Below are 27,686 nucleotides of genomic sequence, written 5' to 3'. Positions count from 1 at the left end.
AAGATGTTTGTAGTAAGTCCAGGTAAGGGTTCCTGGGAATACCCATCTCTGGACATGCCGGAAGATGCAGTGGATTCAGAGCCAAGCAAGTGTGCTTTCATAAATCATATTAGCGTATTAAAAGACTTAGAGATCTTATTGCGAGGAAATGGGAAACCTATTTAATTACATTCAACTCAGCCCCATGTATATATATATATATATATATATTTTAATCACAAAATGCTTTTTTTCCCCATGCAACACATTAAAATTGGCCCAAACTAGTCTTTGTGAAATGTGAGTGCACAAGTTTCTCTTATTGCCTAAAACGTGAGTTCAGCCCTGAAGTTTTAGAAAATCTAACATTATGTAACAGTGAATATACCTATCTTTGTAGTTTCACTATTTTAGAAGTAAAACAATGCTTTGATTCCAAATATTAAGTTAACTTAGGCATTGCTCTCCCACTCTGTCTCCCAAGCTGTGACTCAGATGTCAGAACAATTTTTTTTACCTAGTTAGGGAAGGAATTTTCTCAAGTTTCAGGGCCATAAAAGCATTAGTAAGGCACCTGGTTTGTGCAGCACACTCTTATCTTCCATCTTCAATTTCGTAAATATTAAATTTATCTTTTCCATTTCTCCTTTAAAAGCACCATCTATGGCACATACCATCACTACATGCAAATGGAAGAGGACATAGTGCCTCAGGATACACTTGATAACAGTTTTTCTTCAACGGCAAGTGAAACTTGCCACTGAAGACAGCATCTAATTTTCTTTTTGTGCATTATAAAACCCTAGTCAAGTTATAGGACTCTTAAGAAGACAACTAAGTTCCGGTGAAAGTGAATGAACTTGTTCAGGGTGACTTAGCTAGTTAATTACAGAACTGGGACCAAAACTCTGGTTTCTGTGATGCCTTTTGTACAGCATCCCAATGAATGACTAGGTCTCAGAAGGTTCCTTACAGTTAGACATGAAAAGTGTCATCCCTGAAAACACGATTTGCTTATGAAGGATCATTGTCTAAATATGTTAAACTTTAAAAAAACAAATTGCCAGCTACAATTATAAACCTCTGAATTATGGACTTTCAGTGAAATACACTACTTTGTCTCCTAAACACCATATCCAAAAAACAGAAGGACTGAAACAGATGTTATGTGTCAGGGTCAGAGGGAGGCTTTCTAGTTATATTATGCTAACTAGAGAAAGACTTTAAAAATCCTTTCCTGGGGCCATTGGGGGATGGGTACAGAGACTGAAAAACAGAGACGAGGAAATGTGTTCCCAGGTGTCGAGCTTTGAATAGATCACCGTTGTGTTACATTCCTCTGAGCTTAGGATACATGTTGGATTTTGTTCACTAACATGTCTATTATGTGCACAAAAACAGCAAAAGACTCTGAAAGTCTACCCACGTTCTTTTGTCCATTCAATGTCCATTGTTTGCAATACAATGGACAATTTTGGGGAGTTTGGAGATCTTTCGGTTATGAAGAAATATCTGTTAGAGCCTCAAAATACCATTACTAATGGGCATTGATTGGGGCTTGGAAATATTTTTACTTCAAAAACTGTTGTGATGTATATTTTGTAGAGATTAGGTTTGCACATATCAAGTTACTTGAATTCATTTTGCTAAGAGTTTCTTTATTAATTGGCTTGACTTTTATTTTTTAAAAACACAAAGGCAGTCTAGTGCAGTGGTTACATGCATGGGCTCTGGACTTGGACTATCTGCTTTAAAATCCCAACTCTATTACCTACTGAGTGTATGACCTTAAGGAAGTCATTAAATTTTGGCGCCTCAGTTTTCTCAACTTTAAAATGAAGGTAGTAGTACCTGCCTCATTAGAATGATTATGATGACCAAATTAAGTAACGATGCAAAGTGCTTGTGCTTAGGGTAGTTGGTTTTCCACTTAAATCTAGTGAATTGCTCACTCATTCAGTATGCTAGGGAATAATCCACTATAGATATAGTGGAATAGGGGATTTTTTTGTCTGCAAGTTGAAGGCAAAATGCCTGGCTATTCTTCTCACTGAAAGAAGACCCAGAAATATCACATATTTTGTTAAAATTTTAGTGGCCATCAAAGCCTATTGTCTTTATTGAAGTTTGACTAATGCTTAGAGAGAGCATTCTAGTGTTTCATTTTAGCAGAGTAATCAAGAGGAATTTCATTTTAGCAGAGTAATCAAGAGGAATTCTAGTATTGGAAGCTTTTTTAAGTGACCATATCAGGAGAAAAGGAGTCTTGAGTCTTGTGTCGCAGTTTTTTTCTCAGAAATAAAACAAACATGCTGTGTTTATGTTGCTGGTATAAATTGTGCCCTATAAAATGGTAACTTTTCTTTCAAATTAAATGTTAGCTTACTATTTCAATAGATAGATCCCTAACATTTAGCTTTAATCTAGGGGGGGAAAAAGCCCACTTAACTAGATTTAATCTAGTAACAAAACCCATTTAATCTTTTTATTAAAATGAATGGAGCTTGGAAGAAGACATTGTCTGCTCAAAATATAGCTCTAATATAAATCAAGCAGTTATATTTCTTTTGTTCAACAAACCCCAGGTCCTTTCTTTTCTGTTAACGGCCTTTTGATGATTAATTAGGTGAACCACACTTAATTAGATGGAATGTATAATTGATTAAGTTAAGAAAAATCTAATCTATTTTTGACTTCCATATTGACCTGAATGCTCATGTATAGCCAAGGAACAAATCCTTCGAATTCGTATGTGATTAGCTCCTATCTTTCCATTTCTACACAAATTTATATTGAAACAGAACTCTGACAATATGCAGTCTTCAGAATCATCCGTCCCCAAATTATAATACATATTGCCACCAAATTATTCTTATTTGAATCTCTCTGTATATTATTTAGCTACCTCCAAAATACATAAATTTTACTGATTTTCCATAGAAGTCTACAAATCCAACACCTCTCACCCCCGCTAGACTATTTACCCCCCCCCAAAATATCTTATTATTCTTTTTCCACATGTACTTTCTTTTTTTTTTTTAATTATTTTGCTTTTTTGGGCCTCTCACTATCGCGGCCCCTCTCGTTGCCGAGCACAGGCTCCAGATGCACAGGCTCAGTAATTGTGGCTCACGGGCCGAGTTGCTCCGCGGCATGTGGGATCTTCCCAGACCAGGGCTCGAACCTGCGTCCCCTGCATTGGCAGGCAGATTCTCAACCACTGCGCCACCAGGGAAGCCCCACATGTACTTTCTTTTAAGGCCTAATTTAAGTCCTGCTTCTTCTTTGAGTTATTTTCCACTGGTCTAGATATATATATGTTACTCGTTTAAATCTTTGAGGCACTGATTGTTTCTATTATTAGTTTGATATTTATCATTTACTTTCTCTGTTGGAGGGGTTGTATATATCTTTTATTTTCAAATAGATACTTTACTGTTTTTAATCTCTGCCAACCAGCTCAGTACCTAATAGATGTTCAATGATAATGATGATTTGAAAGCCCTACTCTACAATGTTCAGATGTGCTTTTAGATATGGGGATAATATAATTTTATCATCAGAATTTATAAGGCTATAAATTCAAAATAAAAAATAATCACATTGAAAATATAAAATAAAATAATTTTCAAGTATATAATTTTGTAAAGTGGAAAACTACCACGGAGTTTAATGAAAGCACCTTCATATCAAAGAAGTACAGGCATATAGATGAAGAAACACTCAGGAATTCCACATGAAGCTGCCCTCACTTGAATACCATGTCTTTGTAAGAATTTCATGACTTGGCAGGCTTCACAGGCTGTCACCATATATGTCCCAAGAGAAGCCAGAATTTAGTGTTAACTAAACCAAGAGCTTGGGCACTCAGATTTCTACTATTTTCCATAGAAATAGTCATCATTGATTTTAAATATTAAATCAGCTTTCCTTTCGGGGTGGTTTGATACAGAGTTGAAATAAGAGGCCCTGGGACTTCATAGACAAACCTCTGTTGTGCACTGTTGAACTAATGACTTTGGGTAAGTTACTTAACCTCCTTATGACCTCTTCAGTAAAACAGTGTTAATGAAATAACACCCTAAGTGTTATTGCAAGAATTAAATGAAAGAAAATGCAAAATACCTGGTACATAGTTGGTATCTACTACGTGTAAATAAATTTCTGTAAGTTCCTTGTATCAGTTAGTGGCAGGTTTCATTTACTGGGTGTTTATCCTGTACCATGCACTCTTCATATACTTGGTATCGTGGGTATTAACACATTAAATCTTTGCAGCATTCTTATGCAATAGCTATTATTCTCATTCTGTTTCACACATGAGGAACTAAGCCATAGACAAGTACACAGCTAGTAAGTATCATAGCTGGGGTTCAAAACATGCTTTTGGGTTCCATACATGCCCTCTTAACTGCTAGACAACATAATCTCTCCCACTATCAGATCATTTCCATGGACCACATCCTGTGGACAATTTAAAAAGCAGTGTCATTTTAACTCACTATTTACCTAACTAAAACATGGTTGGGAGAAACATACAATGCATTCCATAGTCAAGTATAACTCATTTTAATTTATCCATTCTTTTGAATTAGCTGCACCATTGCTCCCTTTCAGTTGTGAGAAATCCAGCCTTGCTTGATCTTACCTAAGCAAAGGCACACTTTTAAGTCATTGTCCCAGAACCTGTGCAAATCTTATTTCTTATTTGTTTTGCTGCTTATGAATAATTAATTAAATAAATGCTTTCAAGATTCCAAAGAAGCTAAAAAAACAGATTTTGAAAATCCACAAAAAGGTATCTAGGAAAACTTTTGTTAAATTAAGAGATGTTATCTGCTGTTCTAGGCCTGGGTGCTTTTATCAAAACATTTCTCCCACTTTCAATTTTCCACTCGTTAAAATCTAAGGCCTTATTTGGCTGTCACTTACAGTACTGTGTTTTTCGGAAAAGTTTCTGGCAGCTAGTTTTTAAAAGATTTTGTTAAAAAAAAAGAAAGAAAAAGCAAGCTGTGTAGTCCTCCTGTTGGAAGAATTCCTCTGACCTTCTGCATTATTATAAAGAGAATTGCCAATTTATCCAGGCCTCTCCCACCTGGTTATCTTCAGAACTTTACAATGTGTGCTTTTCCTAAGGCAGTTATTTTCAAGCATGATTTTGTAACACTGCAGGGTTTTTCAAGCTATTTCAAGGAGGTGGCAAAGAATTCTCAAAACCAAATTAATTTTATTTTCAAAAAGGAGCATGCATGCCATAAATCATTGGGGGGCCTTCAGGAGGGTAATTGTAGATGTCAGGAAATTGAACAAATAATGATAGAATATGGGCACCTGTACAGAGGTAGACAATTCTGCTTCTACAGTGGAACCCTTTAACATGCACCAAGCAACGGGAGATTTGCAGAACGCCTTTTTCAGTCTTAGTCCGCGTTTAACCACAACTCTCAATGATTTGTTAATAGAATAGTGTTGTATCTTCTATTTCAGCTTAGTTGCGATCATCCACAAAGTGCCCAATCTCTTTGAGCATCCACATGGCGTGCCAATTATGAGACGCTTAGCGTGTAAATATTTTACTCCTCTTAAGGGAAGGTCACTGTAAGCAAGAACTAGAACCTAGAATTCTCTGAACTCAGTGAATTTCCCAACATAGATCCTATATCATTCTCAGTCATATCAATCCCTTTATTTGGTCACTGAGAATCACTTTTCTCTACTTAGAGCCAGGCATTTAAATATCTTCAGCTTCCAGGCTCTCCTCTGGGTACCTGGGCTACACTTTGTCATGCCAATTGTTTTGCACTTTATCTGCACTACTGGATTATAAACTCCTAGAGGGCAGGGACAGCATGGGACTAACCTTTAAATATCCTAGAGCACTCCATATAGTGCCTAGCACAAAACAAATGCCCACAAGTGTTTGTTGAATGAAACTAAGTCTTTAGAAAGTGGGAAGTTTTTCTTTCTTTTTTTTGCCATGTCAGTTTACTGCCTACTGTTTTTTTCTCACTTTATCCTGTTATCTGAATTTTTTATTTCTACAAACCTGAACAGGGTTTATACCTACTGATTTCAATTTTTTTTTTCTTTTTGAACAAAACTTGCTCACTTCTTCTTTATTGGAACTGCACATTCTAATTCCTCATCTGGAGTACACTTCTTTCTTAATTTCCTTTCCATTAATTTTTTATCTTTCCCTTCTTCAAGCTTTACTGCAACTCAGCATTCCCTCTTTACTTATGTACACCATTCTCATTGTATTTTTCTGCCCCTGATAATTTCATTTTTTAGGTCTTCTGGTGTCTTTTTCTGAGCATAGTGTAGTCCTTTCCATTAAATTATAAACTCTTTGAGGGTAAGCAAGCTTACGCATACCTGTTTTGCACAACTCCTAATGTAATTGTCAGGCCCTCAGCCCATTTTACAGAAATTGGCTATTCATTTTAATTATTACTTAAGTGTGTGGGTGTATAAAACAAATTTTCTGATTAAGTCATGGTACATGTGTCTCATTAAATTATTATAGGTACACCAAGTGGTGACCCTGTGCTTCTGTGAACAGAACATCAGAGTATCCTTTTCTGTAACATTTTAAAGGCAAGAAATTAAAACTTAAGGTGGAACAACCAGGGAAGAAGGTAGGAGGAACTCTTAGAATTGACCTAATAGTAATTGTAGTAACAAAAAAAAAAATTCAGTCAGACTATTCTATTCTGCATTTCCTAACTCCTTCTTAAGTTACTGTGTTTCAAATTTTTAAAAAATATTTTCTTAGATCCTGAGATATGTGATTTGATTTCTATCCTGAGCTGTCTGTAGCATCACTAGGCTGCTGGGGGCATCTATAATCAAAGGTTTGGAGTCCCTTCCAAATTCAGTTCTAATGTTTACACTTCTGGTGTCCATATAATGAGATTTAACAGGCCTTATCATCTACTTACTTGAATTATTGTAATATTTACATTTTTTCTCCAGTAGCAAACTAAATAGGTAAGAAATAATATCTTCTCTTTTATTTTAAACCTCCTTTGGGTAAGTTTGTTGAAGCTATTCTGACCACGAATACAAATCTTACATTAAAAACATTTAAGGAAATAACTATGAAAAGCTAGATTTATTTCTTCTATAATTGAATAAAAATGTATATACCATAAGCAATAATTGAAACTCTAAAATCATTTTTAGTCCCCTATGAAAACAATCTGTTCCTCTGGAGGGTCATCAGTTTAAATGCAAAGAGATAACAAACACCATTCGTGTAGGTAAGTGTGTTGTTCCACGCTTTGAAAGGGCCTTCATTAGCAAGGCTAAACAACACAACACCACCCGTAATGTGTTCCATATGCGGTATTTTGAAACCTTTTGTTTGGTTTCTAACTAGAGAGAAAGAGGGAGGAAAAGAAAGAGTTCATTTTATTCTCTTGGGATTTGTTTTATAAGGTGCATCAGATCGAGTTTCGCCAACAGGGATGTATTTCTCCTTGTCTAGCTCATGTTTGTTTATTCTCTCCTTATAAAAACCAGGGACTAGCAATTTCTTTTATGAACGCGGACCGAAGGGAGATAAATAGACCTTGCGGGAGAGGAAGGTCAAGTTCTAAGTTTTTCTTTCCTTTGGATTCAGGAATAAGCAAATGGAAAGACTAGCCAAACAACCAGCAGCAGGCATCTGATGGTTAAGCCCTCCCCCCAGGACTTTTTATGTACATAAGCAGAAGTCACAGGAGCAGCTGCGGCGCATTAGTTCCAATAGTTTAACAGGCTGCCTTGTAGCGCTGACAAAAGCCTCGCTCGCCGTGGCTTCCCTCCATGTTCCTCTGCCCTGCGAGCTCGGCGGTGATCTTTGGCAGGGGATCGGCAGAGGAGGGGTGACGTTCAAGAGGCTTCCGCCGTGGCGTGCGCTCGCCTCCTCTACTCCCAGCCCAGTCTCCGCCGAGAGACTGAGGCAGGCGACCGAATGAACTAGCAGCGGCTCGATCCGACCTGCTTCCCCGGACGTCTCCCCGAGAGTCCGAGGAAGGCAATCACTGGAAAGAGGCCAGGGAACCACGTTGCCCTGGATCGTTGCCAACTGTACAAAGTTGACCGGGAAAATGGCTCAGCAGACGGCAAGCCAGGACACCTTAACAGTCCCTGAAATGGATAATCCGCATTGTCCAAACCCCTGGCTGAACGAGGATCTTGTGAAATCCTTGCGGGAAAACCTGTTGCAGTACGAGAAGTCCAAGACAGCAAAGAAATCGGTTTCTCCCAAGCTCTCACCGGTGATTTCGCCGAGAAACTCCCCCAGGCTCCTGCGCAGGATGCTTCTCAGTAGCAACATCCCCAAACAGCGGCGGTTCACAGTGGCACATACGTGGTAAGGTTTGCACGGATTATCAGACATGGTGGCCAGGTGCCCCTGGGTGATTTTTGCGCCTCCCGCCTTTCGCTTTAGGGGTAGGGAGGGGAGCGTCTTCGTCTTCACTCCTGACCCGTGATTTATCGGAAGTAATCTGCTTTAATAAATCCCACAGATGTCCAAGTCGGGGCAGGAATCCTTGAGATTGGTGATAGGAGCCTTTGAGGTGGGTGGTTCTCAAAGTTCAATTCCTATTGCAAGTTCCTACAAGAAAACTGAATTCCAGATGTCAAATAAGAATGCAGGGTTGTTTTTTTTTTTTTCCCCTCTACCGATGTGGTGGCGTTTCTTTGAATTCTTAAGCTAGTAATCCTGCCAGGTCCTGCAACAGCCTAGGAAAGAAAGGACCAGAAAGGACCAGAAAGGAGAGGAGGAAAATCATAGTTTGTTCTCTTTTCGGCATGATCCCCAATTAAACAGAGATGTGTATGGAGTGTGTGTGTGTGTGTGGGTGTGTGTATGTGTGTAATGCTGTGTCCAGGTAAAACCCCTCCTAACTACTGACTTTAATATATCTGTCATCTCAACGTGCCTTTTCAGTGGGTTTAGGAATGCCGTGCAGAAAGTTGCAGGCTGGTGCTAGGTAATACTGCCGTGTTCTTTGAATTTGAATTCTTTGACTATTTTGTCAATATTTTTATTTTCTTTATGAATGTTTTTATCTTCTATATAATAGGTGAATTTGTTTTATGTATGTGGTACCACGTAGGTTTCTAGACGATTCTTGATATTTTCATGCTCTTGTAAAAACAAATATTAAAATAAATCATTGTGTGAGCTTATTATGGTGTTTCTGCCTGAAAAGAGGCAATTTTAGGCTGTGATCAGAGAAAGAGGGGTCTGTGATACACAGTTGGCTAATTTTAGGCAGTAGTAGGTTCTATGCACTACTTCCACATTTTGGCAAAATGAATATTAATTATGATGAAGAAAACAGACATAACAGAAAAAAATAACGAGTATGTTAGTTGAGAAACTGACTGAATGATTTTTATACAGCTTTTCCATAGAACACGAAAGAGTATGCCAGGAATGGAAAAAACAAAAGAAAACAGAACCAAAACAAGCAAACAAACAAACAAAAATCCCCAAAAAACCAGAATCAAGACTTCTAGGAAAGAAGAAGCAAGAAATAGAATCAAAATCTAAACTTAAGCCACATGGCCCTACCCAGGAATGCATTCATGTCATAGATGAAAGTAGGCAACAAAGGAAATAAAAGGCATGACCCACCCAAAGAAATGTCTGACCTCAGAATTGTCATTTTAAATAGCTAGATCTCTGATAGAGGAAGTGTTCTTATTTTCCCCAAGATTTTAACTAAGTGGCATTTCTAAGTTTAGTTCTTATTTTCCCCAAGATTTTAACTAAGTGGCATTTCTAAGTTTAGTTAGATGCAATGCTTGTAAGAGGGGTAAGACAAACACTGATTTTTTTCAGTCTTAAAGAAATGATGGAAAAAGATGACTTCTCTCTGAGGAAGATACTGTTGAAAGAATTTGTCAGAGATAAGCAGTGAATGAAAGGCATAGATGAACACTAGGAGATGCCCTGAGGAGAGGGACGGCTTGAGACCGAGCATCAGGTGCCAGAGCAGGAAAGCTGGCTGGAGTTCAGACAGGGTCAGGGCCAGAATTTTGGTATGCAATGTCCCTTTTGGTTGAGATGCCTTTTTAATTATAGTTCCTAAATTGTACCTGTTGCTAAATGAGTAAGCCTCCACTCAGACGCCTGATTTCTATCTGAGCGAAGCAACCTCGAGTTCAACTGAAGGTTATCGGAACTATTTGGACATGTTGAGATGTAAGGAAGGCAGGAAATCTCATGAAAACAGGCTTTCTTCTGAAATTTCTGGCACTTCCTTTTCTGATGCTGTTTGGAGAAACTCCAAGGTCACAATTTCTGCCGATCTTTCATTGTGGTGTATCAGGTCTCCAGCAGATGAGGGAGGCATCAAAAGAGCAATGGACATGAAAAAGAAAAATCATGATACCAATTCTCAGTAACGAAGGGGAGACAATATCCCTCATGGATAAAAAAGCATCCAGCAAGGGAGTTGGAAAGAGTACCTCACATTTTCCTTACTGGTTCAACAAACCGCAAGACGTTCATAATATCCACAGGCGTCTTTCGACAAATAACGTTCCATCTGTGCTTTCATTACTTGGACTAAGCATGATCCAGAATTTTAAAAATTTATTCCAAATTGCGCTGCTTATATATATATATATTTTCCTATCTAAACTGCTGCTACTACCACAACTATAGTCAAATCCTCCCCTCCTCCTAAATTAAATGATCAGCCATTTAAATACACACCACGTGTGTTCCTGCCTCAGAATGTTGGTTCCTATACTTGATATTCCTTTCCATTCGATATGCATGTATTTAATACCTATTGAGTCCAAAGTGTTTAGCTTGTACCTACTGATCACAAAGTTGCACAAGAGCTGTTCCTTGGTTTCAAATTATTTACACTACAGTAGAAAAAATCATATTGGAAGGCATCTGATTAAGTTCAGGTAAACATTTTGCTCTACAACATACTCTCCAAATCTTAGTGGATTGACACAGTAAATGTTTATTTCTTGCTTCTGCTTCTCGTGGCAAGCTAGCCTGCCCTGGGGTAATTCAGGGACCCCGGGTTCTACCATCTTGCGGTTCTTCTATTGGTAACACATGGTTTCCAAGTTTGCCAGGCTCAGCTGAATCCAGGGAAAGAGCACAGAAGATGGCATTCATGAGTTTTTATGAGGCAGGTCTAGGAGTGCACACATTACTTATCCCAGTATTCCCCAGATAGAACTCAGTCCTGTGGCCACATATAACTGCAAAGGAGGCTGGGAAACCTATCTCAGCCATGTTGCCAGGAATAAGGTAAAACATCTGGTGAACAGCCCACCCATGTCAGTCACAATGCAGTAACAGCTACTGGTTCACCCTCTATACCATAGTTAAATTCATAGAGTAACATCTATGATGACTGGTCCTTTAACATCTCTGCATACCTCCTGGATGAGGATTTTACAGAGCAATTCTATTTTTTGACAAGTTTAGTGACTGGGAAGTCCTTGCTTACATACAGTTGAAATCTCCTTCCTTGTAATTGTCATCCTTGGTTCCTGGATCTGCTTTTTTTTTAAAATTTGTCTGCGTTGGGTCTTTGTTGCTGCACGTGTGCTTCCTCTAGTTGTGGCGAGCGGGGGCTACTCTTCGTTGCGATGCAAGGGCTTCTCCTTGCGGTGGCTTCTCTTGTTGCGGAGCACGGGCTCTAGGCGCACGGGCTTCAGTAGTTGTGGCGTGTGGGCTTCAGTAGTTGTGGCGCACGGGCTTAGTTGCTCTGTGACATGTGGGATCTTCCTGAACCAGGGCTCGAACCCTAAGTCCCCTGCATTGGCAGGTGGTTTCTTAACCACTGCACCACCAGGGAAGTCCCCCTGGATCTGTTTTGAAAACCCCACAGCTTGAATCTCTCTTGTCTTCCATAACTTAGCCCTTAACGCAAGAGGCTTGGAATAACCCATCAGAGAGCCAGAACCCTGCTCTATTCATCTTGGCACACCCGTTAATCAGTAATGTCAGTGTTATCATGTTTTTTAAAAATTATTCTCTTTTCTTAACTAAACATCCTAGGTTATTTCACGTTTATATGCTGTAGTTTCCAGGTTGATCCTGGTTGTTCTTAACCAGACTTCACTTGGATTTTCCCAACCCATTTAAAGAGTATTTTACTGAATTGATACAATACTCCAGGTGCTGTGTGACTCTTGGACAGAGAGCATCTGAGAAGAAGCCAGATTACTTTCGTTTAAATTTTGACTTCCCGTTTACTAGTGTGATTTTTGAACAAGTTGCTTAACATAGGCTTGTTTCTCTGTTACCCAATTTCCTGGGAATAGTAATCGTATCCACTTGGTGTTGTGGTTTTATTAAGTACAATTATGTGTAAATTAAAGTGTTTTGCACAGGGACAGACACTTAATGAGGATCATTATATAAGCTAATATTTTCTTTATTATGTGTCCATTAATCCAGTCTTGCTCAGCCTGAATCTTTAGGCTCATGTCTACATTTTTAAATGGTTACCCTGTCAGTTGTTTGTGGATGGGACAATGTTTTTAGGAATAATTATATCCCTAGCTAATGTTCATTGAACACTGGTGTTCCATCTGGTGCTGTGTGTTAGATTAGGACCCTCTTGTATTCATGCTTCTCACCACTTTGTTTTACCATTTTTACTTAATGTCTAGTACTTTGTAGTCTAGTGATTATAGACCAGACTCTGTTTTCATCAGAGTAGGGAATTCCCTCTGATGTCAACATGAACGTCAGCGGAATTTCTGGTTAAGAAAACTTTCAGTGTTAAGTTTATTTCCGGAAAATCAGTCAGGCAAATCTTTATATTTTTCAGTTTTTTTTCCTCACTTTACACTGGGTTCTGTGCACCAAATGAAGGAACGTGTTCTAGAGTGCATAAGTGATACTAGGCAATAGGATTTCTTCGGGCAAGATACTATCCAGGTAATACCACGTGTCTTATCTTTAAAATTTCTGTGTATGTGTGTATGTGTGTGTGTTTTTAATTACAACATATCCAAAAGTAGAAGAAGCGGTTAGTAACGTCCTTAAACAACAAAATAATTTCTTTAGGTGGATTTTTGAAAGGCATTTTTCAGGAGACGTTTAGAAAATCTTAAAGATTTTCAGGGAGCTAGCTAAGTGTTTTGGGCTATAATTTTTGTTTATTATAAATTTCTCTTTACTGGGCATTGGATATAAAATTGCTCATGTTTAAAAGTAAACATTTGCTTTCTTGAGCCATAATTTCTTCAGCAACTACAGTTGCTCTCATGGTTGTTGTTTAAGAGAGAAATACACTATAAATTTTCTTCAAGTTACAGAAGGATCCAGAAACCCTTTATCACCTATAAAGAAGAAATCCAGCCATTTAGAGAGTTTATAGGTCACACACAAACACACCTCCACACACACCCAAGTAGATTTTCAAAGCTATTATTTAGGTGTTCTATTTGAGACTCTTTCTTCTTTGTTCCAACTCTCCTACATTTGCCTGACTTAACTTTAAGGTTATCTTCTCTCTGCCCCTTATCGTGAGGATACCCAGAGAAGGGCATTGCTGGTGCTCTCCTAGGAGCTGGGAACCCAGAGGTAGGCTGTGGTTATACTGTGATATGAGGAGGTGGGGAGGAAGTTTCTGGGGGAAATTTTCTGGGACACACAACAGGAAGTAATGCCAGCAGGTTAGGTGGAGCCAGTTGGCTGAGTCTTTAGCTGTGTCTCTGGTGTAATTGGCTGTGTGTCTTCCCCAGGAATCTTGGGGCACTGCAAGTCAAGGGTGTCTGTAACTTTTGAAAAGCATGCTTAGCCTTTCCTAAAATCAGAAGACCCCAGGAAGATATTCATCTTAGAAACTTGTCAGTTGCCTTTATGGTATTTAAGAAATTACAAAATAAAAATGTGACAAATAGTTACTGAGGAAAATGAAAACAATGAAATAACATGGCAATTTATTACTCATATGTACTTTCTGTGACCTTTGACATTTATCTTAAAGAGAAAAGAGATTAAGTGTATCTGTACCAGCCAAAGTCAATTCTGTCAATACTAGTGGTGAAACTACTTCCAAGCAAAAGCACAGTCTTTTTTATAAACTTGGTAGAAATACTGAATGAGAAGAAAGTAAAAAATTGAATCTCAAAGTTCATTAAAGTAAGTTTTAAATCATAGCTTTAATTTTAAAAGTTATTCTTTATATAAATTTCTTTATAAATAACAAGCTCCTGTGAGGTTAGGTAATTAATTGAGCTTCAGAGCTTCAGCACTTTTTTTTTTTTTTCCTTAGACAGGAAGCTACCAAAATTGTTCTTCAAGTAGCAGTTTCAGGAAGAAGCTTTATTGTCAGCCGTGTGGCAAAGTTATGTCGTTGTTTTTTAATGGTTTTGCTTTTGAAAAAAATCATGTTTTTAAACTCTGAGGAGTTTAGCATAGTGGAAGCCATGTATTTCCAGCTCTGCTGACACTTAATATTTGACCTTAGTTACTCAACCTCTTTGAATTGTAGACTTTCTATTCATAAGTCATATGGCTATAGAGGCATTTGATATTTACAAGTAAGAAACTGACTAATGAAATTTACAAAGTGATAACAAACCACAGTACATTTAAGGTAAGTAATTAAAAAGAAGTTCCAACTTGCTGTTGTAAGCTACTGAGGTGTATGCCTCATGGGTAAAAACAGGGGACAGAGTGCTTTAATAATTCTGTGGCTCATAAAAAGGCTGCAGGACCTTCAAGATGAAAGCATTGGTGGTATTCACTCTAGGACACCATCTGGAAGCCATGATTTAGGGTAGGAAATGTGGAAATCTGTAGATAATAATAAAAATTCAAATTTTAAATTTTCTTTTACTGTATCTTCAATTATATACCATCTTAACACACCAATCTCTTCTACTATATATAAAAAACAGGAAAAAATCATTTCATATTCAATTTTAAGGACATAAATGCTGTCCAGCTATTTCAAATGAAGTACTTATTTTCAAAATGAGATCTTGAGCTGATATGAGACCAAATTGTTAGATTTCATTTTGGACTAAAAACTTTAGGTTCATAATAACATAACTTTATAATCTTAGACTTATTATAACATAGCCAATAATGATTTAGCTCCTGCTGTGTGTCAGATACTTTATGTACATTAACCTTTCAAAACAAACACACTTGAATTTAAGTATTATTAGCTGTATTTTACATATACATATGCCAAGGCCAGAGAAATTGGTACATAACCAAGATCATTCAACTCTGCAGCCATGAAGTGAGTTGACTTAAAACTTAAACTCAGGTTTGCCTAACTCTCCACCGTGTATTCTTTCAACATTACCTTCCTTTGGGCTAAGAATCACATTCACATTTATTTCCCTACCCAGCTTATATATCAAAGCTGCAACAGTGAATATTCAATGACTTTACAGAATGGTGGTTAGTTAACAGAAGGGTAGGAACAGAACCCTTTCTTAGTGTGGAATCTCAGTTTATTTGTTTAACACCTGTGGCTTGTATGAATGTAGACATTTTTTTTTTTTGACAAAAATATGTGTATGTGGAGGAGAAATATATGTCCTTGATGAAGGAAGGTTTTAAGGTCAACAGAAAACATTCTGTTTTAGAGTAGTTTTAGACTAAGACTGGCATCCAGACAAAACCAATCAGAGGGTAATTTTATTTTCAATGATTCAGGGAGAAAGGCATGAAAGGCTTGAGCTCTAAAGAAAAGATTAAGTCAGAAATCTATTAAGGTTCGGTTCCAGAAGAGCCAGCTGGAAATGATGGTCTGCAGGCTCAAGTCACTAAGCAACAGAGCAGCAAACTGCTTGGTAACCAGAGCTGGCTTGACTCACAGGCTGACTGCGAATGACCGGGTGGCCAGACAGGAGGACCACAGCCCATCTGACCTCAAAACACTCTCCTAGTCATCCGGCAGCTTTCCTGCCCAGTCCCCCCATTTTGGAATGGTCTCTTTGACTTAACAAGATGCCTGCTTTCAGAATGGAAATATCTCTGGGACCATAAGTACATGCTATCTGTCTTTCTTCTTTAAAAGGGCATTTCTGAGATTGCTTTCTTTGGGCCAGTATATCATAAATAAAATGTAAAGTTTAATGAGAGGAAAGAAAGTGAAAACATTGGGATTAATGGCTCGACTTTGGGTTTTCAGGAGCAAATGTGTACAGGGCCAAGTTGCCTACTTCGTTTGGTGAGATCTGTCCTTGAACTCTGAGAGCGCAGTGTTGCCATTTATTTAACACTTTCTGTCTTACGCTGTTTTCTTTTTCATGGGTGTGTTTTGACTGTGCAGCTGGACTGTAAGTTCCTAAAAAGTAGGAACCCTCACATACATCAATCTTTGCATCCATTGTGAGGGGCCAAGTGCCACCTGTATAACATATATTTAGTGAATACTTGTTGTTTAATTGATAAACATACCCTCAATTGCTGTGGCTCTTATGCTGAACACCTGGGGAGATCTATAGCCTTCCAGCCTAGAAGTCCTGGTGATGTCGTGTTTGATTGCCATAGTGGAAAGAAGTTTCAAACGCAATGATTAACCATTTGTTTGGACTTTGTCACCTGTGTGTATGAGTGTGTGTTCTGGGTTTACACACACCTAGACGGGTATGATTTGACTTTAGTATACATGAATGAATCGGTATATGATAGTGTCACTAATTTGTCAGATATACGCATTTTAATAATTTTTAGTTTATACTTTGAAAATAATTTATGCCTGTTGTATTTCTGAAAAAATATGTAAATATATTTATGATTCTTGGTAAATTGCTGAATAATTAGCTTGTTAAACTCTTATGACTAATTCTAATCTCTTAGAATTCATAGTGGTTCAATTATACACAAGACTTACGCTTATAAAAGAAATGCCAAGATTTTGAGGAGAAATTTGAAACAAACAAACAAAATCCCCAAAACACCCTGCACAGTTTTTTTTTGTTTGTGTTTTTAGTATGAAATTTGGAGAAATTTGAACTGGCAGAAACAAAGTACCACTTCTCCAAAGTACATCGTCAGAATAAGTAAAATCGAATAACAGAAAAAATTTTTGAAGAGATTTAGCAGGTTATTTTAATGTAAATATTTTGTCCATAGTTCATACCCATTTTTACCTTGCAGTAATTTCAAACCAACTGATTTCCTTTCCATTAGTCTTATGAGATAGCCCTCTGATCAAATTAGCTATCGTTAAAATAAAGTGGCTTCCTCTGTATATTATTATTAGGAGGGTACATGGGTTCTTTTTCATTTTCTTATATAGCTGATTTCACATTTATACTTACAAATGGTGAGTGTGTATTGTTGACCTTTTGAAGAAAGCAACTTTCTGCCTAATAAGGTTATTTGGATTATCATTTCTACTGTTTACCTTCTTTAGGTTTATAGTATTTGTTTTAATTTGCAGTGTGATTTTTTTTATGACTTTCTATTGAGTGTGTGCCAAATAGAACAGTGTATGATTTATGGGTAGTAATAACTAAAACTTAGATGAATTGGAGGTGGATGACACACAAGGTGGAATGCTATACAGCTCGCCTCTGAATAGAATCAGGCTTCTTTAATAAAGCCCTCTTATAATAGCAATAGCAGTGTCATTAACGGTGCACTTATTCCTGTATCACCTTCCCAGTTTAAGGTACATCTGTGGGTCATTTGTACAGTGTTGTATTTAATTTTTTTTTAGTTGATTTATATTTTTATTTAAAGGCCTATATGTTTAAAAATGAAGCTTTATATTCTTACTATAAATTGGAAACCAGTGTCATTTATCATACATGGAAGATAATTGAACAAAAATACAGTGAATAAAAGCTAAATAAATTCAAGTTTGACTGGATACTATGACCTGCTAGAGGGTCTGAGTCTGAGGTCTGCTCTCTCTTTGTTTAAAATGGCAGTTAGTAAGTAATGTAGAGATGTGAAAGACCAATTAAGTCCTTCTCCTTCAGGTAATAAGAATGACTGAAAGGATTTGGGAAGGAAATAACCTTCTCATTATTTAATTCAACATTTTAAATTTCAGTAAATGATATCCCTTATGCCTAAAACCATCTTGGTGCATCAGATTCTCTAATGTATCAACCCAGTGGTCCTGAACCACTGATACTTCCACTGTTGGAAGAAGGACCTCGGTTTTTGTAGGGGTTCTTTGGGTCTGAATCCCTTAGTTGGAGGTAAACGCACTGAACTTGGCTTGGGTAATTCCAATTACCCAATTGAAAGTCAGGTGTCGGTACCCCGTTTTTATCACCCTATAATTATTAATTTCCTACCTGGTAGCTACAGAGGTGCAAAGAAGCATAGAATTGCTCTATGGAAAACTGCTATACCTGCTAATGGCAGTTTCCAAGTTCTCCTTCCAAAGGGCACAAACATGGGCTTTTTAAAACTGTGAGGATCTCTGTGCAAATAGGTGAAAGCTAAGGGAAGCTAGGAGCCCAATTTTTCTACACCTCCGTAATCTTATGGAGAATTTACTTCCAGACTAGAACACCCATATGGGACCGGCTACCTAACTTGCAGGGTTCAGTGTGAAATGAAAATGCAGAAACTCTCATTCAAAAGAATATTAAGAATTCCATGAAGGCAACAGCAGAGCATTCAATCCCACACAGGGCACTTCTGAGAGTGAGGCCTGATACAACTGTCCAGGTCACATCTAGGAAGCCAGCTCTTCACCCACAGCAGATCTGAGGGGGGGGCCAGTTAAGAGCTGGATTTGGTCTACTGGTCATAGTTTGCCAATCCCTGGTCTACAGGATAAAATTCATACTCCTCAACTTGGTGTTTAAGTCTCTGTCATCAGCTGCAAACTCATCTCCACAACCTTCTCTGGTGTTATTTCCTATAGATTCTTCACAGTCAGTCATCCTGGAGCTGAATCCAGAGCAGAGGTTCTCAACCTCGATGGGCCAAGGCAATGCTTTGTCATGGGGGCTGTCCTGTGCATCGTAGGCTGTAAGGAGCACCCCTGGCCACTACACACTAGATGTCAGTCACACCCATCCTGTAGTAAAAATCAAGAATGTCTCCAAACATGGCCAAATGTCCACTGGGGGAAAAACTGTCCCTGGCTGAGAACCACTGATCTAGAGGACAAGCTTTCACTTTATTCACTAGTGTATTCCTAACACCTAGCATAGTCTTGTGATACAGAAAGAGGTCCCAAAATGTACTGTCTGGTCCAACTCTGCTACTCACTTACTGTGAGATCCCAGGGGCGTCATTTAAACTCCACAGGTCGCAATTAAGTGCATCCATAAAATTGAACTATTACTAATTCATTCCTTACTTCATGGAAGTATTTAAAAATTCAAATGATATACTTAATGAAAAGACTTTTTGAAAAGGATAAAGTACTATTCAAATATCATGAAAAAAGAGTCATGGAGGAACACTGAGGGTGGTCTGAACCCATTGATATCTAGAAGCTTAATTCACCTCCTGCTGTGTGTACTCTATGAAAATTGCTGTATGTGATGCTATCGGGGCATTGTTGTCTTTGCTCTCAAGGATTGTGATCAGGTGGGGATAAAATACGATTACTCAAATAACCATAAAGCAGTAGTTGCCATAACTAAGTACAAAGAGTGGTGGAGTTTATAGGAAAGTAGAGATTGTTTCTAATGATGGGAATCATGTAAGACTTGAGATGGAGTGTGAGATAGAGTAGTCGCAAAGAAGACCCATATTGAGCTTTTTCTTAGCTTATGTTATTTAATATTCATGGCAACTTAATTAGGTTTATGTTTAATTGTCACATTTTACAAAGAGAAAAATAGGGCCTAGAAAAGAATTTGATGTGAACATGAAGCATAGAGAATTTCAGTAGGAAGAGAACTGGAGTGAAGTATGGAAGGACCGGAAGTGGTAGGAGGTAAGTTCTTTTCAGTAAAGGAACAACATGAACCAATACGGAGATTACATGGGGTTTAGGTGAGATTGGGTACAGCATGGAGTATCTTTACGGAAAGCGACTGTAAAGGAAAGCTGGAATCAGGTTTCAAAGGTCAGCTAACATTCTGTCTCTCTCTCTCTCACACACACACACACCCACCCACCCCACAGAATTATATGCTTAAGTGAAACACAATCAATTTTATCTTTCTTAACGGCTTTACTCCAAATAAGAGGAAGTGACATTTTGAGTTATTACCCCATGCTAAGCTTGCTAAACCACAAGTGGATGCACTGAACACTCAATGGTTGGAATGTGAGATTTAGTTCAATTAGACCAGTGTATACCATCTTTCCGCTAGCTATGCCTTCTATGCCTTCTAAGATAATCCTTCAGAAATAGCAGAAAACACGGTTGTATTTCCATTCAAATGAGATGTGTTAATTCCACTGGTGGCACTTGTGTTCTGATGCGTAGAGCAGAGACATTATTTATGTGAGGATTGTATCTGCCTTTTCATTAAATTGCACGAGAATATAATGCTTAAAACACATCTAGCAGTTCTGATGGACTGTACCCAGAAAACCATGTCACTCTTAAGGTATTGATACTCTATTTCAAGACTGACTTACCAGGGTAAGAATCAGGAGCTAAATACCCTGTTATCCTTTCATCTATTCAAACAATAATTTCTGAGTGTCTACTCTGTATCTGTCACTCTTCTGAGGGTATAACACTGAGCAAAAAAGACAAAGTCCTGCCTCCATGGAGCATATATTCTAACAGAGAAGAAGACAATGTATAAATAAATATTCCAGTCGGTCAGAGAATAACAAGTACAATAAAGAAGAAGAAAGCAGGGTAAGGGGATAGAGTTTTATATACCTTTTGGGGGAGGACTCTCTATAAGGTGACTTTTGAATAGAGGTCTGAAGAAGGTGACTGATTACCTCGGGGAAGACCATTTCAGGCAGAAGAAGTAACAAGTGCAAAGGTCTGAGGGATGATGTGATTGGTGTGTTTGAGGGCAGGGGACGTTATAGAAAATGAGGTCCGAGACATAGAAAGGAGTCGGGTCATGTAGGGTTTTGAGGCTATAGTAGGATTGGGGATCTTTCTTGGTGATGACTATGATATTTTGAAGGGAGAAGTGTTAGCAGTGGGAGTGTCTGCCTCAGGAAGAAACACAGGCTGTCTTAAGTTTTGAAGAAATCATTCAGGCTCCTGTGTAGAAAATACAGATGTGGGGCCGAGGAGGAAACAGGGAGACCAATTTAGACGGTTGCAGTAATCCAGGTGAGATATAATGGTGGTTCAGAGGAGAGTAGTAAAAAGGAAGGTAGTTAAGAAATGGTCACGATTCTCTCTGGAAGCAGCAGAGGAAAGCGAGAAAGATACCTACTTGTCCTTTAGAGGAGGTGGTACAAAAACGTGGAGGGAAAGTAGCCACCGCATCAGAAAGCTGAAATAAACCAGCATCCTCAATGGGCAGCCATTAGTGTCAGAACAAGAATGTGCAAATTCACAATGGAGAGTTTGGAGGGGGGACTGGGGGAGGGCTGGGGGCTTACATCAGACTGGGGGATTTGCAGAGCCAGCTGGGGATGAGAGTCTGGTGATGAACGATGGCCTGGCAGTCTTGGGCTTCTTGTAGTGATGACTGTGTGTCAAAGACAAGGATCTCATTTGAGGCCATGGAGTTAGACAAGTACAACTCTTGGGCTAGGATGGCCAGTCTCTTGGGTCTACTTGTTTTTATTCACTCCAGGCACCCTAATTCAGCTGCAGTGCATTGATAGAAATGGAGGAGAGAGGCAATGAGAACCGGCTGGCCAGGCCTGCCAACATCTCTGTCTGGTAAAGCCATGTTCTTCCCATCTCTTTACCATACATTCGTGCTCCAGGGATGAGAAGTGTGACAGAAGATGCAGAAAGGTGATTGGAAAATCGCTAGTTTCCAGATGTATGGCCCTAGGGCAGATTTTCTAACATGAAATTACCATTTTTTTTCCCCTGCATTGGATACAAAATCTTGTTCTTAAGTGTGATGTTAAAAATAGATATTGAAAACTGAAAAAAATATTTCTGAAAAAATATATGTTGTACTTGCCACAATGGTTCATACATATAGTTGTTACAGTGATACCGCTTTTATTAAATAAATAGGTTTTATGTGTAGGCATAAATTATTTTTTGAAGAGAGCAAGACTGTGCCGCATTTTAACATTTGTTCAGGGATGTTTTCATGATCATACTTGTAAACAAAACAAATACGAAAATGGGTAGAACATAGCTTCCTGTTTGGAGTTTGAATTGGTGGTTTGTATCATGTGCCTGCAAATGGATATTAGGTGAACCTGGCTGCTATTAGGAAATACGATCTTCTGTGTCTTAAGAGGTTGACCTGCAAAGCAACGTGTGCAAACCTTTTTTTTTTTTTTGCCCTAAGGGAAAAGGGCGAGCCCTGGCACCTTTTCACCTGTAAAGGATTATGTTGCTTTTGCTGTGATTGATTGGTTGGCTTCTCTTCCAGAAATGCTCCCGGTATGTGTTTTATGTTCTGACAGAGCCATGGCTTTGTTGTTCAGCATGTCACCCCCATGAAGACGTGGGTAGGCTTTTGTGCATTAGCTCTTGTAGCCTGGGAAGCATATTTCAACACACCATCCAGAATTGGCTAGAACATGCCTGTCACTCCCAGCTGACTCTGATTGACGCTCTTGCCAATGTAGATTTACATCAACATGATTCTTTACTGGGAGAAGCTTGTTCGGAATATATAGGGTGGCCCATTTAAAAGAGGCATAGCATCAGTTTGAAGAGAACTGTATCTTAAGGGAAGCGCCGTAAGAAATACACTGTCAATTAAATGCTCCACAGAGCTCAGAATTGTAATCAGCTTCACTCAAGAAGATTTTCCCTTTAGAAATTGCATGTTACTCCAAGTTTTAGAGAGTGCCTTATCCTGCAAAGAGAACCCTTCTATTCTAGACTTTCCTTCTCAGCATGCCGAATTTCTAGCCTCTTCTTTCCCTATCTATGTAATTCTAACCTCGAAAGTATGAGATGCAGTATGATGTGACAGCATTGCTTGTTTACCTGCCTAAAATTCAGTTTGTCAATTCAATGGGTAAATAGATTTTACTCTTAGCATGAAACCCTTTGGCATATGTCTATCTTGTTTTTTGACTCATCTTCAATATCCTAATGAATGTTTGGGATAGGCATATTACTCAGATGCATGGGTCTATAGACAGGAAACCAGACACTCAAAAATAAAACCTGTTACCATAGCTATTCAGAAAAAAACACAAAACTGTCGTTGCTGTACAAAAGAAAAATTCAATATCAGTGACACATGACTTGTGATTACTATTATTATGACCCTACACTACTTACCCTTCATTTTCGTTATCCTAGTCTATTCTAGGTCATTACAGTAATGGATACACCTGAATGGGTTTGCAATTTTACCCCTTTCTCAGGACAACCAGCAGGATTTTCAGTGACACATGCTTTGATCTGTCTGCTTTTAAATCTCTTAAGCAGGGCAGCTCTCAGACAGCACCCTCTCAGAAGATTTTACAATCCTAATAGACCTCACCATGAGTTCTATATTTATGCTTGTTTAGACACATCAAAGTCAGGCTTTATATCAGGGGCCACCTAGAAAGTTAAGGTCGTCAGCTTCTTGTTGTAGCCATGGGGTTACTGTCATGCCTACTAATAATGAAGATCGACCTTGTAAAGTGATCAAGAGTTGTGGGCTGCAATATAGGAATATTAGAAAATGTTCTGCCATGCTGTTTCTTCTGCTGTATTTTGGCCAGAATTAATACTATGGTCACAATTAACTGCAAAGTGTTCTATGATGTCTGTATATAGTGCAGAGGGAAAGAAAAGATGTAGAAATGAGAGTCTTCCCCTGTGAATTAACATATGAAACATACACTTAATGCAGCAGAGCCAAGATGCAACACTTTAAAGAGATGAGTTGACAGGCCGATGAGATTGGTGGGAATTTGAATAGGCATAGAAGAGAATCACGAAAGAAAAACATTGGCAGTGCTTTTTCAAACATTGTGCATGAGAGAGGAACTGTTGGTTAATAGACTGCCATTAAACATTCAAATTATGTTAATAATCTTACTAATAGCCTTTTTAAAAATCTATCTATCTATCTATCTATCTATCTATCTATCTATCTATCTATCTAATCTATCATCTGTTTATCTCTGTCTTTTGTTCTGGTTCCCCTTTCACCAAGCAGTCTTCTGATTACAGTCTTCATTGTTCTATAGGACTTTCTACTGAGAGGGAGTGTATTGGGTCACATGGTTGAAGCATTATAATCAGAGCAATGATGTAGTGCTTAATGGAAAGAAGTTAATTGGCATTTGGATTCCGTTCCGCAGTTCCATGAGCTTGTGTGATATGGGTTTGCTCCTGAGAGGAGCGGTCTCTCTCATGTGCTGAGAGATTCCAGTTTTTGAATCTACAAAACTCAGTGCCAGATTCTAATCTTAATAGTTTCTCCAAGGTATTGCCAATCCCCAGGGCCTTTTGGGAGAAATATCTGCCAACCTTCTCAGGTGAAACTCTCCTCCACTGCCATGCCCTGAACATTTTCACTAAAAACCATGGCAGAACTAAATACACATTGAAGCTGTAATCACATTGAAAATGAGGAAAAGGTGCATTGTTTCATTTCCTTAATCGCATTCCTCAATGGCAGCTGTTTAGTGAGACAATCATGACTTCTGCTTTGAAATTCATTTTCTGATACATCTAACAATTAGCACAGGATTTGTTGGTTATATTTTTGTTTTTATGATGATACAATGTCTTAAAGAACTTGGTCAGCTGCTCTAGAAAACATGTTTAGTACTCAGATGCAGTGTTTGGAATTTTCTGGATCCTTTTCTTTCCCCTCTCAGATCCAGTGGCCTAGCGGGTTCCCTGAAATATTATAGTTTTCACTCCAGAAAGTTTTATCTTCTAGGGAGTTTCACATTTTAGTAGGTGTTTTTGAAGACAGAAAAGCCCCTGTGACCCACGTACATGGATCTCAGGTTGTAGAATCACAGATTTGTGGGATAGAGTTCAGATCAACCACATTAACAGTTGTAGCACTAACAGGAGGGATTATTACTCATAAGCACTGTACACCAAAGTTATGTCTTTTTCAACAATATTTACGATGTCATGGTGACATGTTGACTCTTAAGACTGTGACAGAAAAGGATGAGAGGAAGTGGTGTAAAAGTGAGGGTCAGTGTTGAAACAAATTGAAACATTTGTTCTCAGATGTCCTCCAGAGAAGGGCATCTGAATTAGTTTCCTAGGGCTGCCATTACAAATTACCACAAACTTGGTGGCTTAAAACAACTAAAATTTATTCACTCACAGTTCTCAGGACCAGAAGTCCAAAATCAATGTATTGGCAGGGCTACACTCTGTACAGAGGCTCTAGGGGAGAATCCGTTCCATTCTTCATCTGGCTTCTAGTGGTTACCGACTTCCTTGGTTTGTGGCTACGTCACTCCAATCTTTCCCACTGTCTTTATATGCCTTCTCTGTGTCAGTCTTCCCTTCTGTGTGTCTCTTAATAAGGATGCTTGTCATTGGACTTAGAGTTCCCCTGGATAATCTAGGATAATGTCCTCATCTCACAATCCTTAATTTAATACATTTAGAACCATTCACAGGTTCTGGAGTTTAGGATGTGGACCTAACTTTTTTTTTTTTTTTTTGAGCCACCATTCAGCCCATTACAGTGTCTAATGGTATACCTTGTTCTGGGAGTCCCTGGGAAAGCCATGTACATAGTATGAGGTCTGGGCCACACCCATATGGACAGTACTTTCTATTCCAACAGCTCTTAAGGATTCCAGGTTGACTAGCTAAGGCAACAAGGTTTCTTAGGGCGAGAAGCCAAGAACACTTGGATTCCTTTAAGTGGACAATTGTCATCCAGTCCTACTGTCTTGATGTTTCTTCTCAAAGGATCAGGAAAGGGATGAGAGAAAGAGAAATGGGGAAATGTTATTTATTTTGCATATAGAGCTCTTTTGAAAGAGGAAGAAAGGAAAACTGTAGGCAAAATGAGTTCAGAAAGGAGAATGATGAGTGTTTTTCCAATGTTTTATGAATGTTTGGTCCTGATCTCAGTGACTAAAATTAGCATTTTAAAACCATAAATGTAATACATGTTTATGGTAAAAATCCCTACAAAAGGTAATGGTGTGTGAGTCCCCATATGCCCTTTCTCAGCCCTCTCAGCTTTCCATTTGCTTTCACCAGAGTAAATACTATTAACATTGTCTGGTGTAACCTCCCAGAAATATTTTAATTATATTTAAGTAAATTTAATAAAAATATTGATAACACTTACTAAGTAATTTCTATGTATTAAGCACAGTGCTAGGTATTTTCAGGGATTACTTCATTTAATTCTCACTACAAACCTAAAAGATACATTTCTATCAAGTGATACATTTCTATCAAAAGATATGTTTCTATCAAGTGAAATCATTGGTCCAAAGACATTTTAAATATTAAAAGGTATTGGCAAATTTACTTCTAAAATTGTTTCATCATTTTACACACCTATAAACAGTATGCCAGCAGACCTTATTATCACTTTCACCATCACTGAATATGATCCACTTTGTTTTTCACCACTATTATGGATAAAAATAATATCATTTATTATTTACTATTCTGTTTTATGAGTGAGTTTAGCATCTTTTCATTATTTATTTGCTATTTCTTAGTCCACTGCCTGTTAATATATTTCATCATTAAAAAATTTGGGATAATAACCATTTTGTTCATTGATTTGTAATAACTGAGTGTATTTAGGAAATTAACTCACACTGTTTTGAATATTTTTCTCAGTCTATTTTTTTTCCTTTTGCTTTATAGTTTCTAAAAGTCATGTATAAATATTCTAATTTTTTATTGTGGTAAAAAACACATAAAATTTATCATTTTAACCATTTTTAAGTAATACAGTTCAGTAGTGTTACACATATTCACATTGCTGTGGAACAGATCTCCAGAACCATTTTGTCTTGCAAAACTGAAGCTATATACCCATTAAACAATAACTACCCTTTCCTCCTCCTCCCAACCCCGGTAGCCACCATTCTACTTTCTATGAATTTGACTACATTAGGTATCTCATATAAGTGGAATAATACAATACTTGTCTTTTTGTCACTGGCTTATCCCACTTAGCATAATGTCTTCTTAGTTCACTTGTGATGTAGCATGTGACAGGATTGCCTTTTTAAGACTGAATAATATTTCATTGTATGTAGATACCACATTTTGCTTACCTCTCTGACTGGCAGTGGATATTTGGGTTGCTTCCATCTGTTGGATATTGTAAATAGTGCAGCTATGAAAGACCCTGATTCAGTTCTTTTGGATATATATCCAGAAGTGGGATTGCTAGGTGATGTGGTAGTTCTATTCTTAATTTTTTGAAGACTCTTCACACTGTTTTCCATAGCACCTGTACCATTTCACAATCCTACCAACAGCGCACAAGAGTTTCAGTTTATCCACATCCTCATCAATACTTACTTTCTGTTTTTTTTTTTTTAATGTCACCATCCTAATGGGTGTGAAATTGTATCTCATTATGGTTTTATTGCATTTCTCTTATGATTAGTGATATTGAGCATCTTTTCATATGCTTGTTGGATTATTTTTCATCTTTGAAGAAAAGGCTATTCAAGTCATTTGGCCAGTTTTTAATCAGGTTACTTGATTTTTTGCCTCTAAGACTTTTTTTAATACAGCAAG

General features: G+C 38.0%; 1 protein-coding gene across 1 annotated transcript in view; it reads left to right on the top strand.

Moving 5' to 3' along the window:
• The first annotated feature begins 7,991 nt into the window (after positions 1 to 7,991).
• The window catches only part of PDE4D (phosphodiesterase 4D), a 714,853-nt gene continuing 695,158 nt past the window's right edge, over positions 7,992 to 27,686 (top strand). The window contains exon 1 of the mRNA XM_068535365.1: positions 7,992 to 8,338. Within this exon, the coding sequence (XP_068391466.1) occupies positions 8,073 to 8,338 (266 nt within the window). The 5' untranslated portion in view covers positions 7,992 to 8,072. The remainder of the gene's footprint in view (positions 8,339 to 27,686) is intronic.

This window comes from Eschrichtius robustus, chromosome 2, assembly GCF_028021215.1.
Source record: "Eschrichtius robustus isolate mEscRob2 chromosome 2, mEscRob2.pri, whole genome shotgun sequence".
Taxonomy (NCBI): domain Eukaryota; kingdom Metazoa; phylum Chordata; class Mammalia; order Artiodactyla; family Eschrichtiidae; genus Eschrichtius; species Eschrichtius robustus.
This window is presented reverse-complemented; position numbering and strand designations above follow the sequence as displayed.